Raw genomic sequence first — 17,966 nt, 5'->3', positions numbered from 1 at the left:
TTTGCTTGTTAATGTCTTCACATTTGTTTTGCTTTTGATAATACCCCGGAAAACAGAAAGATGAAAAGGATGCCCATTAGCGGAACAAGCCAAAGGTATAAAACCAATCTGTGTTATTTTAGAATGAACTTATTTATTTATTTATTAGGATTCTCTAAAGTCTTAGATCAAGATGAGCAACCTTGGAAAGCCCCATCAATTGAACGACTACGGACGGAAGGAGAATATTATAATGAAAAAGAAAGAAGACATTTCATGGTGGCCCACACTGCAGAAGTTTATTTTATTTATTTATATTTATTTATTTAGATCCTGCTTTTATTATGTTTTATAAATATGGGCCTGTATTTTTTTTTATTTGCTTGTTTTTTGCAGAAGTAGTTTATAGAATTGTAGAGCTGTAGCATGCCAATTTTATTCTGCAGTTCTTCAGATGGTTTTTAAGGTAGCCAGTGTTTTTCAAATTCATTAAAAACATTTTAAAGACACTTTGAAAGCTACTTTATATTTTATATGAATTCTTGAGGGTATTTTGTCTGCATATTTTATTAATACCATGGTATGCATGATTGTCAGTTCTAATATTTTGCTTCCACATCATCTCTGCTTTTTGCTAAAATAATATTACTTGTTTAACTGGGGAACAAGGATAAACATCAGTAGGTCCCAGTTTTCCCCTTAATTGTGTGTATCTCTTTCCTGCTATTGATTTCAGCCTTTGAATATTTAAGTCAGAAAACCTTCTATAGATATCTGCTTTAAACACCTGCTTTAAAAATACACTGTTAACAAAGGATAAAATTTTCTTTGTTGACAGAAATACTTTCTAGTTAGGGTGTGCAGAAACTGGTGGTTTCCAAGGTGGTCAAAACAAAGTTGGAACCCTCACAGAAAACCAGGAACAAGTATTTTGAAGCTGAAATATTGTGATTTCAAAATGTTTTGAACACTGTTTGAAAGCTAACAGGGGGCATCAATCCAGAACTCTGGAAATTACCCAGGCTAGTCTATGTTGCTGTAGAATAAATCAGGCAGATTCACTGTCTAGGGCAGGGGTTGGCAACCTTGGCTCTTTTATGACTCGTGGACTTCAACTCCCAGAATTCCTGAGCCAGCCATGCTGGCTCAGGAATTGTGGGAGTTGAAGTCCACGAGTCATAAAAGAGCCAAGGTTGCCTACGCTTGGTCTAGCAATAGAACAAGCCTTCAGATCAAGGAGTTCCATTCTCTATAGCTTATCTGTAACTGATGGTAATGTTGTTTCCCTTAGAATGGGATAAAACCTGCAGACAAGCTATGCCTCATGAGATGATTGGATCCAGAACATAAGAAGTTAAAGAGAAAAAAGGTAAAGGAGTCCATGCGGATTTTTCTCCACTAGTTGTTGCTGACTATAGGGGGCAGTGTCATCTCCATTTCAAGGCCACTAAGCCAGCACTATCCTAAGACATTTTCATGGTCATGTAACCAGTATGACGTCATGGACCATTGTTACCTTCCCACCAAAGTGGTACCTATTTATTTACTTGCATTCGCTGGTCTTGTCGGCTAGAAAGCCGACAGCCCAGGTTTGAGACCTGAGCGCTGCACGATGGGTTGAGCTCCCATCCTCACCCCAGCTCCTGACAACATATGAAGGGGTGATGTGAAAGTTTAATTGCCTTAAATGAAACTTTAATCAAGCTATTTTTCCAAATAAAAATTGAAGCGAGGTTGAATGATACATCATAGAATGATACATTATAATAAGATGTTGAGTCTCTAGAAAGAGTACAGAGAAGAGCAACAAAGATGATTAGGGGACTGGAGGCTAAAGCATATAAGGAACAGCTGCTGGAATTGGGTATGTCTAGTTTAATGAAGAGAAGGACGAGGGGGGACATGATAGCAGTGTTCCAATATCTCAGGGGCTGCCACAAAGAAGAGGGAGTCAAGCTATTCTCCAAAGCGCCAGAAGGCAGGACAAAAAGCAATGGATGGAAACTAATCAAGGAGAGAAGCAACCTAGAATTAAGGAGAAACTTCCTGACAGTTAGAACAATTAACCAATGGAACAACCTTCCTCCAGAAGCGGTGAATGCTCCAACACTGGAAGTTTTTAAGAAGAGACTGGACAGCCATTTGTCCAAAATGGTATAGGGTTTCCTGGCTGAGCAGGGGGTTGGACTAGATGACCTCCAAGGTACCCTCCATCATCATCATCATCATCATCATCATTATTATTATATCTAGATATCAGATCTGGACGTGGAAGAAATGCTCATTAGATCAGAGTGGCCCTTACCATACAATTCCTTCCTTAAAAAGCTGCCAATACTTATGTGTCTGCAACAAAAACTGAAAAATACAGGAAGAACAAGATAGGTGCCTTGGCAATGCTTGCGAGCTTTAAATGTCATTAACAAAATAATGCAATGTTCAAGATACACTTCAAGCAACATGAAAACCTTGCAAAGGGAAACTGTGAAGGCATCCTACTGCTTGTGAATCTTTTGGATACTGCAGCGTTTTAAGGTTTGTGTGTGTGTGTGGTGGGGGGGGGGGTTGGGAGAAGCTTATTTAATAAGTGTGAATTGTCTTTCTGGGTTTTTTTGGTAATAACATATTTTTTGCTCAATAAGCGAGTACCAAGCTGGAGATCAAGCAATATTAAGCAAAGCATATGCATGGACTGTCTAGGCTAGGGGAATGAAATCATATTGTCCAAACTCATAAGAAAAAAAGAAAAAAAGTATGGGGGGGAAGAAAAAAAAAAACCCAAGAATTTTTATGCTTTATCCATTGAAAATGTCTCACAGATTTGTCACAAGGATTATAAAAAAACTTCTGAATGTGTGCCAAAGGATTGTTTGAATCCATTTCATCTTTCATGAGCTGTTATTCTTTGAATAAATTCAATCCTCTTAACATCATAAGAGCTGCGAAGCTGAGATAATCAGTTTTTCAGTGTTTTCCATGGCGATGCCCAAATGTCTAATCAATGATCATTCAAAGAAAAAATCTATACGGGCTGCAGTGGCCACCTTCTAAGTAGCTTTGCACAGTGGAAGATTTTTATTCTGACACCATTGTTATTATTATTCATCTCTGTCTTCTTCTAAGCCTTCATCGGCTTACCAAGCCTGCACACAAAGTGAATAGAAGTTGTGAAAAAAGTGTCCCATGAACAAACTACCTATCCAATCCAAAAATGTCCCACATTTAAATCCAGAGCTTCATTTTTTAGCAGTAGACAAGCAGCTTAAGTTGCTATGTGGAAGAATCCTTGTGTGCAGCCAAAGAATGGCCTGTAAATTAATTAATTAATTAAACTTCAAGGTTTCCCAAAACACCCTTGAAGTCACTGAAAACCCTGCATGCTTTTCACTGAGCTAATTTTTCTACAAAACGGCTTTTTCAGAACTCAAGACAAAGATGGCAAAACACTTCAACAGTCTTGACTTTTACATCAATTCTAAAACATTCTTCAACATATCTCAATCTTGATACTGGTGCCACACATTCTATGAATGTTTCTAATTAATTTATGCAATATAAAGGAGAGCAGATAATTATTAAAAGGGGTTTGATGTCTTCCCTGTGTGTTTTTAAAAGGGGAACAGACAGAGATGGTCATTTGTTTCTTTCTATTTTTAATAAGTTTTGGAAACTGTGGTCTACACTCTAATGCAGTGCTATTAACTGTTTGAAAGATTTCATTGTACGGAATACACGTAAAAGAAGCCACTGGGCCTGAAAATTGAAACACAGCTTACTCAGCAATGTAACTGGCAGTTTTTCATTTCTTTTGATCCTTTCAATTAGAACTAAAGATAACTGTGTCAGCTAGCAGTGTTTTTCTCTCTGCAGGGCAAAATGTTTTCTTTTGCTTGGAGTACAGAAACTTAAGTACAATGAAACAAGTAGGAAAGCACATTCTAGTTTTATGTCAGTGTGCAAGAAGTCAGGAACCAGGATAGAGTTCAAAAGTATTACAAGTTTATTTCCTGTTATCTATACACAAGAATCTGAATGACTAACAGTCAAGGCGAATTGGCGCTGATAAAGAGTCACCAGACTTTATGGAGGGAAAGATTTAGATCTCTTATGGGGGTGTAGAAATTCCAAACTGATGACGCGTTTGACCCTGCCTTCGGACTCAGACCTGGTCATCTCCTACATTTTTTTCTAGTTCTCCATTTTAGTTCCAAAAATGCCACCCTCACAGAAATTGCTATGAGTGGTATCTAAAATTGCCCAGTAGACAAAGTCGAGTAGGGTTTAGTAGCTTAGATGCTAAGACCAGGTGTAAGGAAGTCCAGTTAAAGTCATCCCCAGCCATGGATGTTCCCTGAACTTGTTGGACCCTTGTTTCTTCGTAGCTCAGTTGGCTTCACTGTTAAGAGGGAAAACTTGGAAGAGGAAGTACTATGCTTAGCATCTTAAGCTCCTAGAAGAAAGGTGAAATATAAATGCAATAGAACCAAAGTCCAAGGAGATTTAGAGAGAAAAGGGAAATGTGTATTTATTAAGGGAGGTAAATATCTGATTATACCATAATTGTCTTCACTTTGGTCTCCTCCAAATATGCATACTTGTATGAATGCTGAAAATTACTGGTCTGTGTGTCTGTCTGTCTGTGTCTGTCCATCCGTCCATCAAATAAATAAAATGTCTAGCAGGTACATAGTTGCAAGCATTGACTTAGCTTGCTTTCTTATACTGTATAATCTGGGAATATACCACTGGACAGTTGGGCTGTTAGTTTGATCACTGAGCTTGGCAATTTGGATAGTAGTAGTAGTAGTAGTAGTAGTAATAGTAGTAGTAGTAATAATAATAATAGGAAAGGACCTTGGAAGTCTTCCAGTCCAACCCCCTGCTCAGGCAGGAAACCCTCTACCATTTCAGACAAATGGCTATCCAATTATTTCATCTCCATTTGGGGGGACATCTTCAGTGCACTTTGAATTATGCTCATCTGTCAGAGCACTGGCCTTTAAATACCTTTTTGTGTGATGTAAATAGTTGTAGGTGTTTCTGAGTGATGGTCTGGTTTTGGGCTGCTTGATTGGCTGGTTGGTGTTGTTAAGTTGGTGTTGTAAATATCGTCTGTGTGATGCAAATGGTGTTTGTTAGTTTGGTTGCCTCTGACTCATGGTCTGGTTTCAGGTTGTTTGGATGGCTGGCTGTCGTCATCGAGACGTGATCTGATTTCTAGTGGGGGGTTGCAATTTTTGTTGCTGTGTGGTGGAGTGCCTGTCTGTTCATTTTAAATGCTGCTGTTGTGATTCCTCACCAGCCAGTGGACCCGACAGCTGACTCTGAGGAATCAGAGGAGGAGGAGGGGCCTGGAGTGACATCAGAGTCAGAGGAAGGCTCTGAGGAGCTCCAAGACTTACAGTCTGCCGAGGAGCCTGACCCCTCTACTTGTGCTCAGGCTGAGATACAGCTGTGCTGGGAGTCTGAGTTGGACAGTGATGAATCACAGCTGGGAGATAGCCAGGATGCACAAAAACGCTGGCAAGAAAAGAGAGTAGGACAGAGGAATGCAATGGGGCGGCTCCAAAGGCAAAAGAGAAGGCATTAGGAAGCCACGCCTTGTCTGCATAATAAAAGGGAAGGTGTGGGAGGTGCTGGTTGCCAAAGTCAACCATTCGTGTTGAGGATCGAGTTTCTGTGAACTGTGTTTGTTTGGACATTGACTCAGGTCTGTGAATAATAAAAGGGGATTGGTTTTTTCCTGCGTTTCCAGCCTGCTTGTTGGAAGAAGGGTTTCTCCTTGTGAACTTAACAAGGACTCACATAGGCTGGGACAGAACAGTTGCCTTCAGGATTACAGTTGAAGTAGTTCTTTCATTCTCAGCGGTTAGTAGATTGGGTTGTTGTCAATGTGTCTGTTTATTGATTTACTGGTGGAGAACCAATGGACAGAACTGCTGATTTGTTGGGCTGATATGGCATATGGTGATGACATGACGACAAAGAGTGAAACGCTGACCCTCTTAATCATTTTTGTAATGGTATGAAGCTTTCACTTTTTGTTCAACTGTCCTTTATGGCCCTTATTTGGCCTGTCAAGATTACATAGTTTGGATGTAGCTTTAATGGCCCATCTGCTTCATCCCTGGAAAACATAGGGTCTATCTTAGGGAATACAGCTGTACAGCTACTGTGAGAGATACAAGTTCCTTTTTAGCAGACATACATCTGGGGAAATCATAAGCCTTCTTCCCAGCTATCACAACCCACAACCATCTACATATGTATAGAACACAAAACCCAGATAGCATGTTATTTGGGGATTTTTCCAAGTTGTCACCACATTTATCTTGATGGTGTCTCATTGTATAAGAGCAATCTAAAGTAACATTCAAATAAAATTCTGTTTTCAATGCATGTTAAAAAATAGCTTCTCATACTGGCACACTCCAAGTGTATTGGGGCATTTTCAAAATTATTGGCCATTACACACAATTGTGATCAGAGCATTTAGAAGGGAAAGGAAGGGAAGGGAAGGAAGCATTATTATAGATTTTTAGCATCACACCAAATTGTCTAACATGACAATCCAATCTTTAAACAACGTTAAGAGCTAAATCTTGCTCTGAAAACCCATGGACATGCAAAATAAAGTTGTTTAAGAAGGTCAAGATTTTTTTTGGGGGGGGGGTGTCCTGATGAAGAATTGAATATGCAAATTCAAAGCTTTCTTCCATTCATTTTAAAGATTCTCGTAAAGGGCTTTTGGATAAGAGTTGTTTTAAAAAACCAAACCAAACCAAAACAAAACCAAAACAACAACCCTAAGCTCAGTAGGCAGTTCATTTTAGAATTGCCTACTTGTCTAATAAGATATGAATGACTCCACATTTGCTTGACCTCATTCCAAAATTGCTCAACACTGGAACTGAAAATAACAGTTTGGGTCTATTTTCTTTTTCTTTTTTAGGCTTCAGTGTGCAAGTCAATGAGCTGTAACTGGATTAAACATTTCATTTCCATCAAATGGCACGTGCAGACTGGCAGAGCAGAACAGCTATAATTTATATTTTCTCAAGCTCAGAGTAAGTTGATAGGGGGAAAAAAAAGAATCTGGGATATACCTATCTGAAACTATTCCAGTGTGTGTATCCGGCAGCTGTCATTTCTTTTGCTATCTGAATGAAAGCAGAGAACTAATTGTCTAACCCATCACAGGCAGGAAAACTTCTCAATAAAGCTACCCTATAACACGCTTACAATGATATTGTTGCAGTGGTCCATTCTAAGGCATATCTCAACTCTGCAGAAAAAGGTAGGGCTGCTGCTGAAAAGAAGAGAGGGAAATAATCTCTAACAAAAGGTGGAAAAGAAAATCTGTCATGGACTTCTAAGGCTGATCATGCTTAGAGCTACCAAAATGGGTCCACTATGGAACCAGGAGCACAGAACGAATACAGTCAAATAGTATCTCCTTGAATAGAATCAAATAATACCTACTAAATGCTCTGTGCTCGGTGAGAAATGAAAAAAAGTGAAAAAAAAATACAGTTGTCAAGGTTCCGACTGAAGAACCCAACCAAGTAAACACCGTTGAGGCTTTCCGAACTCTTAATGTAAAGCTTATTGAGTACATCATTTCGGCATGCATGCAAGCAAAACTAGCTCTGGCAAAACCCCACCCAATCCCATATAGTGAAAGTATAGAATTCCCCCTCCCCCTTCTTGATCAGGTCACGTTGCCCAATTAGGTGGGAAGATATTGTTATGAGAAAGTGTCTCTGGGTCTGGACAGACACCTGGTAAACTGTCCTTGGGCCCACGGTTTGCTTTCTTGATCTTTTGAAGTCTGCATTCCAATCTCTTTCCCTTCCCCAAAGTCCGTTGGCAAGCTGAGAAGCAATAATTGTCAGACCAACAAAAACATGCTTCGAACTTGACAACGGTTATGAAAGTAGTGTGTAAACTACCCCTCCCCCCAATTCTTCTGATATATATCACTGAGTGTTGTATTGCATTTCTCAAAGAACAGTGGAGGGAAGCAATCACCATTTTCTGTTTCTTTCTGTCATTTGAGCTGGAAGAGGCCTGGTGACACCTCATCTCATCGTGATGGGTGATCTAACATCATGTAGATGTTAAAAAGCAGCAGAGAGAACTCTGAGTTCTATGCCACCCCACAAAACAAGAGCCATGAGCGGTACCTTTTGCTCCTTATCAACCCTGATTGGGATTGCGCTCAGAGGAAGTAGATGAATCAGTACGAAACTGTGTCGCCCGTCCCCAACTCTCTAAGTCAGCCCAAAAGGATAACATGGTTGATGATACTGAACGCCACTGAGAAGTCAAGAGGAGCAAGGATGGATGCACCACTTTCATCCCGTTTCTGCCATCCCACAGATTGCATTTATGAATGCAATCAGTGCCATTCAGTCCCATATCTGGGCCTGAAATCTATTATGAAATCATCACACAAATGGCATGAATTACTTATATGATAACACCAAAATGCAAGTAATGTCATGGTGGCTTGTATGGGGCATCTATGGTGGGACCGCTCAGTCTTTCCTCCAAAATACAAGCCATACTGAAGGGGAACACCTATCACAGAACCACTCCTGGATTCTCCTTACCTTGTCAATTTACATTCTCTGTTTCTAGATAAATGTTTCTCAACCCTGCCAACTTTAAGATGTATGGACTTCAATCCCCAGAATTCCCCCAACCAGTATTGATGTCCACGCATCTTAAAGCTGCTGAGGTTGAGGAATACTGTTCTACACAACGGGTACACTTTGTATAAAGTACCAAAGCATTGCATCCACCATCGTTAATTTTTAATAAGGCATCTCTGAGCTATAAAATTGATGCTGATGGCTCTCACTTTGCTGGGTTCACACATATTTGCATATGGCATCTAACAACAATAGATTAGAATGCCTGATGAGGTATGGAGTATATGTATATTAAAGGTAGTGAAGTAGTTGCATTCTGCCTGATTCAGATCTATTAAACAAATGTGTATGTCAATTTAGAATATCCTACAACTAATTATGGGTGCATCTGTTTTTCTCCTGAGACATCACTAAAATATTCAGTCTATAATGCTGAATTATTTTTTAACGCTTCATCTATCTAATTCTACTAATTATTAAAATAATATCTTGGCTGGTAGGGTACCAAACTATTTAGGGTGTAGCAATTTTGACAGCATTATCTGCCTGTCAATTGTAAACTAGACAACCCATGACCCTTTGGGTCATTGTTTCGGAGATATTTCCTTGGCAGATTCTTCAATGCTTTCAACAATGGAAGAACATACCGGAAAAGTTTTTTTAAAATCAGGGAGCTATTCAGAGATGTATGTACCTTGAAAGTAGCCCATGTCAGGCACAAACAAATAAGGAACCAGGAATGTTCAAATGAGTACAAGTTTATTCCATGCCATCCCTAAATAAGAATCTGAACTACTAATGGTCAAGGCAAATTGGCAGTAGGTAAGAGTCAATGGAATTCAAGGAGGGCTGGACTTAGATCTCTTGTGGGCACGAAGGGACTCTAAACTGATGACTTATTTATTTATTTATTTATTTCTAAAATTTATATGCCGCCCAATCCCAAGGGACTCAGGGCGGCGTACAAAATTAAAACAATAATCTGACAATAAAACAATAAAATAAATACATTCATACAGCGTGTCCGATCATATCCCCCCCCGGGGACATCAGCCCCAGGCCTGCCGGAACAGGAGAGTTTTAATGGCTTTCTTAAAGGCTGGCAGGGTGGGAGTAGTTCGAACCTCGGGGGGAAGTTGATTCCACCAGGTCGGAGCCACCACAGAAAAGGCACTTCCCCGAGGGCCCGCCAGCCGACATTGTTTGGCCGACGGGACCTGAAGGTGGCCCAATCTGTGGGACCTCACCGGTGTCTGGGAACTGTGCGGCAGAATGCGGTCCTGTAAGTAACCTGGCCCTATGCCATGAAGGGCTTTAAAGGTGATAACCAACACCTTGAATTGCGTCCGGAGATCCACAGGAAGCCAGTGCAGCTCGCGGAGGATAGGTGACACGTGGGCGTACCTTGGCGTGCCCACAATCGCTCTCGCGGCTGCATTCTGAACCAACTGCAGCCTCCGAATGCTCTTCAAGGGTAGCCCCATGTAGAGACTTGCTTGACCTTTCCCCCAAGCTCAATCTGGTCATCTTTTACAGTCCACGTTGAACTGTATAGCACAGTCAAACATCAAGAGTTGACAACAGGAAATGTTTATTTTATAAAATTTGCCAAATTTCAATTCCATTGGAGTCATGGGTCCTGGATTTTGGATGCATTCTGTAAATTAGTCCATTTGAGTACCTTGATTCAAAAAAATGTGCCCTATGATGCACCTTTGTGCCCAGTGAAAGGTCATGACAAGAATGTTAGTAGCATATAGATAAGTACAGAGATGATATACACTGGAACATATAGAAGAAATATATGCACTGGAGCACAAAGGAACAAAACGGATATAGTTAGCAGCTCCTATTACCCAGAGAATAGAATAGAATAGAATAGAATAGAATAGAATAGAATAGAATAGAATAGAATACTTTATTAGCCAAGTGTGATTGGACACACAAGGAATTTGTCTCCCGTGCATAAACTCTCAGTGTACATGCAAAACAACAAAGTAATAATTATCAGAATTTCAAATTAATAATAATCATAATTATAATTATAACATATAAAATAAATTTATCTTGAACACCCCTCCCCATAACCAGAGTGTAGAGTAAAACTAAAAACACAAACCTCCCCAAAGTTAATATGTTCACTCTTTTTAGAGATCTTTAAATTTTGCTTCCAGTTCTTTTAAGTTATTTCAGCTTTGTGCAAATGCTTATGGATGTTTAAGAGTATTACATCACTGTCAAGTTTAGAGCAAGTTGAAACAATTTAAAAAGTTTCCGTCCACATCAAGGCTCATCAACACTCATACATTATCACTCCATGTGGACGGACAAGAGAAGCTTTTAAGTTCTTCAGCAAATTAGATATTTTTTCAAAAGGAGCCAATTGTATCTTCTTTCAATGCCAATCAAACACTGACGGGAGGAAGAACATGAAAATAAAATCCGGAACGTTCCAGTGGTAAAACAGGGAGACCATGGTAATATTGCCAATTAAAGGCTCCCCCAGGGGGTTAATTAATCTTGGTAAGTGCCAAACATTTCAGAAATTACTTTGCAAATATCATAAAAGAAAGCCTTGTCCTCCAAATAATTTAGGGCTAAATGGTTAACAGTTTTGTTGTTTGGGAAAAAGATGTCGAATGTTTTAAGTGGGTCTGTCAGGGCAGGGGGAAGAGATGAAATTAACCTGGGTCTCCATATTTGTATCTATGCATCTGTCCATATTTTGACTTTTACTAATCTTGAAAGACCTGAAGCAGTAGCAGGAAAGAGAATAGAAGGAAGACAGGCTGCATTGTAGAGTTGGGCAAATATGCCATTTTGAAATTCTTCAGCAAATTTGTGGAAAAAAGAAATTAGATAAATGGTGTCTCTAATTTCATGTACTGAAGATACAATTCTCCAAAAATTGTTGAAGGACACCCTATTGAAAAAGCCCAAGGTGATCTATCCTTACCTTGGGATTTAACTCAGGAAAAGTGCAAACAGCCGGAAAGACAGGATGTTAATTCAACATTTGGTCACCATTTCATCAAATAATATTCTACCAGTAATGATATAGTGGGTTGACCCCTCCAGTTCCCTTCAAGGGAAGAGGATCCTTAAGACTTTCCCCCATAATCCCCACTGTTGCGTCCTCCCAGGCACCTTGGGACGACCTGCTTTATAGTCTATCACAGTGATGGCGAACCTTTTAGAGATTGAGTGCCCAAACTGCAACCCAAAACCCACTTATGCATCATCAGGTGCTGGGTGGGTGTGGCCCATTGGCTGGGTGTGGCCAATTGGATAGGTGTGGCCCATTGGGTAGGCGTGGCTGCGGTGGTAATGGCAGACTGGGTGGGACTAAAACGTTCAATCAATCAATTGCAACTTTGCAAGATCTTTTTTTCCCTGCGAGAAGTTGAAATTGACTGATTGATTGAACTTTTTTTTTTTTTTTTGCACACGGCGGCAGAGGCCTAAAGCGAAAAGGTTTTATAAAACCCAGCTGAAGGCCTAGGACTGGGGCGATGGCGCGCGTGCCCACAGAGAGGGCTCTGAGTGCCGCCTCTGGCACCCATGCCACAGGTTCGCCACCACTGGTCTATCACCATTCAACTAATTCCTTAGTGCCTCTTACTCAAGAAGAAAAGTGGAAAACCTTGTGCAATTGGCTCTCTTGCCCTTGCTGTAGTTCAGTAGTGTGGCCAGGATATAGCTAGAATTTTAGGCTAAATTCTTTGCCTGAACAACAGGGAAAGGGTTCCAGAAAAGGATACAAGACTTTTATAATATAACCGGGACTTGAAGACAATGGGAAAAATAGAAAATAAAATATCATGAATCCTGCAGGCTTTACTTAATGGCAATACTTTCATGTAAAAGTATACCTCTCTCTCTCTTTTTCCTTCCTTCTCCCACTCTTTCTCCAGGTAGAACAAACTCAGGATATCAAGCTGAGGTCAATCCACAAAGTAACTCAATGAACAGATCCTAATCTGTGTCTAGCTCTACTTAATAGCCATTTTCTAGTAATTCATCCTTTGTCTGACTTGGAACACTTACAGTATTTGCCTGGCTGAAACAAGACTAAGATGAAACACAATCTCTACTCATGATGGCAAAAGAACAATGGAAAAAATAAGAGATTTGCCGTGGTCCTTTTTGAAGACCGCCTTGATTGATTCTTCACTGGTTTGATTTTCCTGGATGCTGTTGATCTCTGCTCACCATCTAGAACAGGGGTAGGCACCCTTGGCTCTTTTATGACTCGTGGACTTCAACTCCCAGAATTCCTGAGCCAGCTGGCTCAGGAATTCTGGGAGTTGAAGTCCACGAGTCATAAAAGAGCCAAGGTTGCCTACCCTTCTAGAAGGTTTAAATCTTTTGGGTTAACCAAAATCCACTACAGCCCCAGTAAAAATTTATCTCTAAAAACTTTTTTTTTCCTTCAAAGGGATTGCTAAACCAAATTCTTGTTCATCTACTGAAGGAAAAAAGAGGAAGGACATTTTCCCTGTCCGGCACTATCCATCTGGTAATGGTTTCCCAGAAATAGGTGGTTGGGCATTTTCACAACAGGAAACTACAAGATTGCCTTCTGTGTGTTCCAGCATGGCTCTTCTTGGTAGCAACAGGAGATAAATCAAGGTTCTCAGATTCAATATTAAATTATATTCTAAAATACAGCATATGGAAACCCATAGACCAAGTGGAAAAGCTATGGGATAAATTTGAAAATTTTGACTGTATGTTTTTGTACCAGGTGTAATTGGTGGATCCTGGCTTCTCTCTGTGACCCTGGACTCAAAGTGAAAGTTATGTTTTTTTCCCCTGATCGAATCACTGAAATCTTCCTAACAAGATTTACTGAAATGAGGAAGACAGGATTACAAGAATTTCAGCAAATAAACTATTTCCCATCAGAATCAATTTTATATTCTAAATCATAAAGGCAGAGCCTTTCATAATGGATGAGTGTGTAGGTGTCAATTTCCATTTCCTAAGTCCATAATAGTGTGAGAACCAACTCTTATGTAAGCACAACACAAACAATGAACAAATAAACAGAGTTCCTATAAAACATGCAATCCATTCACTGCAGGAACTAATTTGTCCCTGCTACAATCACATAATTAAAAGGCCAGCAAGACTTGAGTTTTGTGGGCTCATTTCCATTATTCCAATCTTCCAAATCCCAGAATCAGTGCTACTGACTTAGTTTAATAAGCATTGCAATTCTTTCTTCAGTTAAAAATAGACAATATGATTTTCTTTTAAGGGGTACTCATGAAATATATTAGCTCAGTGGTTTTCAACCTTTTCTTTACCACAAACACCCTTTAAATACCTTTTATGGCCATGGACCATGGCCACAAACCACAAAGACTTAACTCAAGATTTAAATCATAACATTTCTTCAAGACCTCGCAGATTCTCTGTGACAATATCATGGCAACCCAGAGGTCAGCAGACCACAGGTTGAGAACCACTGTGTTAGCTAGTTGCCACCATTTCCCAATGGATATAAATCCTTTTCCTCTTCATTTTAAAGGGTACTTATAGGAAATATCTGATTTACAGACTGTAGAACAGTCAGTAAAATCCCTGCAGGCCCGATATAAACTTATGACACTTGATTTCCTGCCTCATTTTCAACCTGGTCATATATCATATTGTTCTGAGATTTGAAGTTTGTCCCAGGATCTATTGAAAAAGAAATTGTGTGTGTGGCTCCACAAGCCTTTTAGCACTCTTCAAGATCATAGCACCAAAAATAGGATAGCAAATCACAAAAGCAGGATGATACGACTTTCCATTTTTTAAAAAAAATAAGGAATGAAATCACTTCCTCCCCCAGTCATTTCTCAACATTTAAATAAAGGGGCTAAAAATTACAATCTCATTTTTCTGCTAATGTCATCATCGTTATCATGATTGCCATCATCATCTTCACCATCACAATCACTGAAAATGACATTTTTATTCCTATTGTTGATATTTCTTGCAATTGTTGCATCTTCCAATAAAGCTTTTCACTCTGACCTAATGACTGACAATAAAAATCTTCAAGATTAAAATGTCCCCAAATAGTTAAACATTGATGATCCTGAAGGGACTTTACTTTCCTCAATTTATCTCCATTTTGAAAATCAGTGTATGAAATGAATGCAGCTGGAAGAGGATTAACCATGGTGGCGCAGTGGTTAGAGTGCAGTACTGCAGGCTACTTCTGCTGCCTGCCAGCTGCCTGCATTTTGGCAGTTCGATTCTCACCTGTTCAAGGTTGACTCAGCCTTCCCTCCTTCGAGGTCGGTAAAAGGAGGACTCAGATTGTTGGGGGCAACGTGCTGACTCTGCAAACTGCTTAGAGAGGGCTGTAAAGCACTGTGAAGTGGTATATAAGTCTAAGTGCTGTTGCTATTAGCAATGGACATAAAACATCCCGAGTTACTTCCTGCAGAAGCTCCATGAAGCTAAGAAAGTGAAGGAGCAATAGGAACTTCTGAAGTGTGATATAGTTCTGTGTTTTTTTTTCACTTTTGCTCAGAAGTCCTTAACTGAATACAGGTATGCTTAAGGAATTGAAGGAAGACAATGAACAGAAGGGCTCATTTGTGTAAAACCTGTAATCCAGATTGTCCCTTCATCATCTATATCAGGGGTCTTCAAATTTTGTCCTTTTATGACTTGTGGACTTCAACTCCCAGAATTCCTCAGCCAGCGTGCCTGGCTGAGGAATTCTGGAAGTTGAAGTCCACAAGTCAAAAAAGAGGCAAGTCTGACCCCTGATCTAAATCTTACCTCAAGAAAGTGTTCTGCCTGCTGTTCACGATCCAGCTTTCTTGAAGTTGTGGTTATGAGCCCTGTAAGAAAAAAACAAACAGAAATATTTTCCATAAATGTGAGGTCTAGCATAGAGCACAAGTAGCAAATGTTTCAGTTTCATCTGACTGTGATAATTATCAAAGGCTGGGATGCGCACTAACTAGAATTGTGCACTAACTGGAATTGTTCTATTGCGTTCACATAATACATACCTTCACTTGTTTATCTGTTATTTATTTATCTATTGCATTTCTTTACCACTCATCTGACCATAAATGATTCTGGGAGGCTTACAATAAAAACGTAACATGAATGCATAAATAAGAACAAAGTTAAAAACAGAATGAAAAGATTAGGGATGCAGTGTTAACATTTTAAAAAGTTAAAAGACACCTGCACGATACCAAGTATCCATAAGGTTAAAAGAATAATAGAGTTGGAAGGGACTTTGGAAATCTTCTAGTCCAGGGTTAGGCAAACTCGGCTCTTTTATGACTTGTGGACTTCAGCTCCCAGAATTCCTCAGCCAGCATGGCTCAGTTGGAAACCTCTCCCTTTCTCAGCATGGCTGGCTCAGGAATTCTGGGAGTTGAAGTCCACGAGTCATAAAAGAGCCAAAGTTACCTATCCCCATTCTAGTCCAACCCATGCTCAGGTAGGAGGCCCTACACCAGTGATGGCGAACCTTTTAGAGACCGAGTGCCCAAAACCTGCCCCCCGCCCCCACTCTGCCTCCCGCCCTGCCTGTTCCGCCCCCCGCCCCACCCGCATGCAGGGCCACCCAGTGCTTCCAGGCCAACCTGTGGCCAACCACAGATTGCCCAGGCGGCCCTGCAGCGCCATGGCAGCCACGCCCTCCACCTGCACCCTGCAACATCATCTGTGCATGACGGGGCGCGAGGGCAGAGTCTTGTCCCTGCTGCCCGGCTGTCATGTCCTTGGTTGCGCTGCTCCAGGTGGGCCGTGCCCAGGGGCGACTCTCCTCCAGGGGGGGGCTGCTGGTGAGGAGGGGGTCGCAGGGGAGGCGGGGCTGGGGCGACAGCATGTGTGCCCACAGAAAAGGCTCTGAGTGCCGCCTCTGGCACGCGTGCCATAGGTTCACCACCACTGCCCTACACCATTTCAGATAAACAGCTGTCCAATCTCTTCTTAAAAACCTGCATTGATGGAGCACCCAGAAATTTTGAAGGCAAGCTGTTCTATTGATAAACGGTTCTAATCCTAGGTTGAATCTCTCTTTGATAAGCTTCCATCCTTTGCTCATTGTCCTGCCCTTAGGTTTTTTGGAAAATAGGTTGACCCCCTTTTCTTTGTGGCAGCCCCTCAAATATTGGAACATGGTTATCATGTCAACCCGAGTGCTTCTTTTAATCAGACTAGACATACCCAGTTTCTGTAACCATTTTTCATGATGATCAGTTCCCTAAACATCTTTGTTGCTCTTCTTTGCACTCTTTCTAGAGCAGTGGTTCTCAACCTGTGGGTCGGGACCCCATTTGGGGTTGAACGACCATTTCACGGGGGTCGCCAAACAACGCAGTCCGCCATTTTTTCCCCCTTTTCCTTAGCTGTGCTACTCCCTTTTATTCTATGGGCTTTTGAAAGCCAATAAAATAGACTCTCTTGAATAGAGTCTAATTCTATTGACTTTCAAAAGCCAATAGGAATTGTCCAGGCTGTCTCTGCCCTGCTGAGCCCGACAAAAGTCCCATTCTGCAAACGGTGCTGCACAAGTTGAGTAGTCCTCGACTTACGACCGGTTGGGGTCGCGGCATTAAAAAGGTTGAGAACCACTGTTCTAGAGTCTCAACATCTTTTTTATATTGTGGCAACCAAATGTTTGACACACACACACACCCCGTCGGCAGAGTCAGATCTTAACACTCTTTCTGAAAGCCAGAAGAGTGGGGGCTCACCTCACCTCTGGGGGTAAGGTGTTCCTAAGGACTGGGGCAACTGCAGAGAAAGCTCTCTTCCTGGATCTTGCCAGAGGAAATTCTTCCAACTGATAGGAGTCACAAATACAGGTTCTGGTTAACTGATCACAGATATGCATGTAAAAAACACTGTGCTGGACTCAGCTGGAATTCAATTTCCATTGAAATCAACAGGTGAAATTAGCAAGTGAGGTTAGCTATGGGGATTACCAATCCACTGACTTTAAAATGACAGCTAAACCAGTCAAAAGTTTCTAGGGATTTTGTTTAACACACATTTTTAAGCAAATTAGTTTGATTTCACACTTTCTGGATGAATATTCCAGACAGAACCACTGTTTATACAAGACAGTATGTGACATTCTGAATTTTCCGGTGTTTGTTGCTTTATTTAATAAATGAATTAATGAGATGGCTGCCATCTCATATGTATCAGAGATAAATCTGCTCTTAGGGAGGATAATATTCCATGGGCAGATGCAATGGCAGAAAAGGCAGCCTTGTTCTTTGTACTTTGCGGTGCAATTGTTTTTAAAATCTATCCCTCCCTTCTCCTCTGTGTGTTTCAGCTATAATGTGCATT

At 40.7% G+C, this 17,966-nt stretch overlaps 1 protein-coding gene across 12 annotated transcripts in view; it reads right to left on the bottom strand.

The window, feature by feature from the left end:
* FAT3 (FAT atypical cadherin 3) overlaps window positions 1-17,966 on the bottom strand; it is a 550,618-nt gene that overhangs the window by 194,610 nt on the left and 338,042 nt on the right. For all 12 annotated transcript variants that reach the window (XM_039325844.1, XM_039325847.1, XM_039325850.1 and 9 more), the window contains one exon: window positions 15,423-15,484. In XM_039325844.1, coding sequence (XP_039181778.1) covers window positions 15,423-15,484 — 62 coding nt within the window. The remainder of the gene's footprint in view (window positions 1-15,422; window positions 15,485-17,966) is intronic.

This window comes from Crotalus tigris, unplaced genomic scaffold (genome assembly GCF_016545835.1).
Source record: "Crotalus tigris isolate CLP2741 ecotype Arizona unplaced genomic scaffold, ASM1654583v1 scf7180000024339.11422700, whole genome shotgun sequence".
Taxonomy (NCBI): domain Eukaryota; kingdom Metazoa; phylum Chordata; class Lepidosauria; order Squamata; family Viperidae; genus Crotalus; species Crotalus tigris.
The sequence above is the reverse complement of the archived record's forward strand: the minus strand, read 5'-3'. Positions and strand labels throughout refer to the sequence as shown.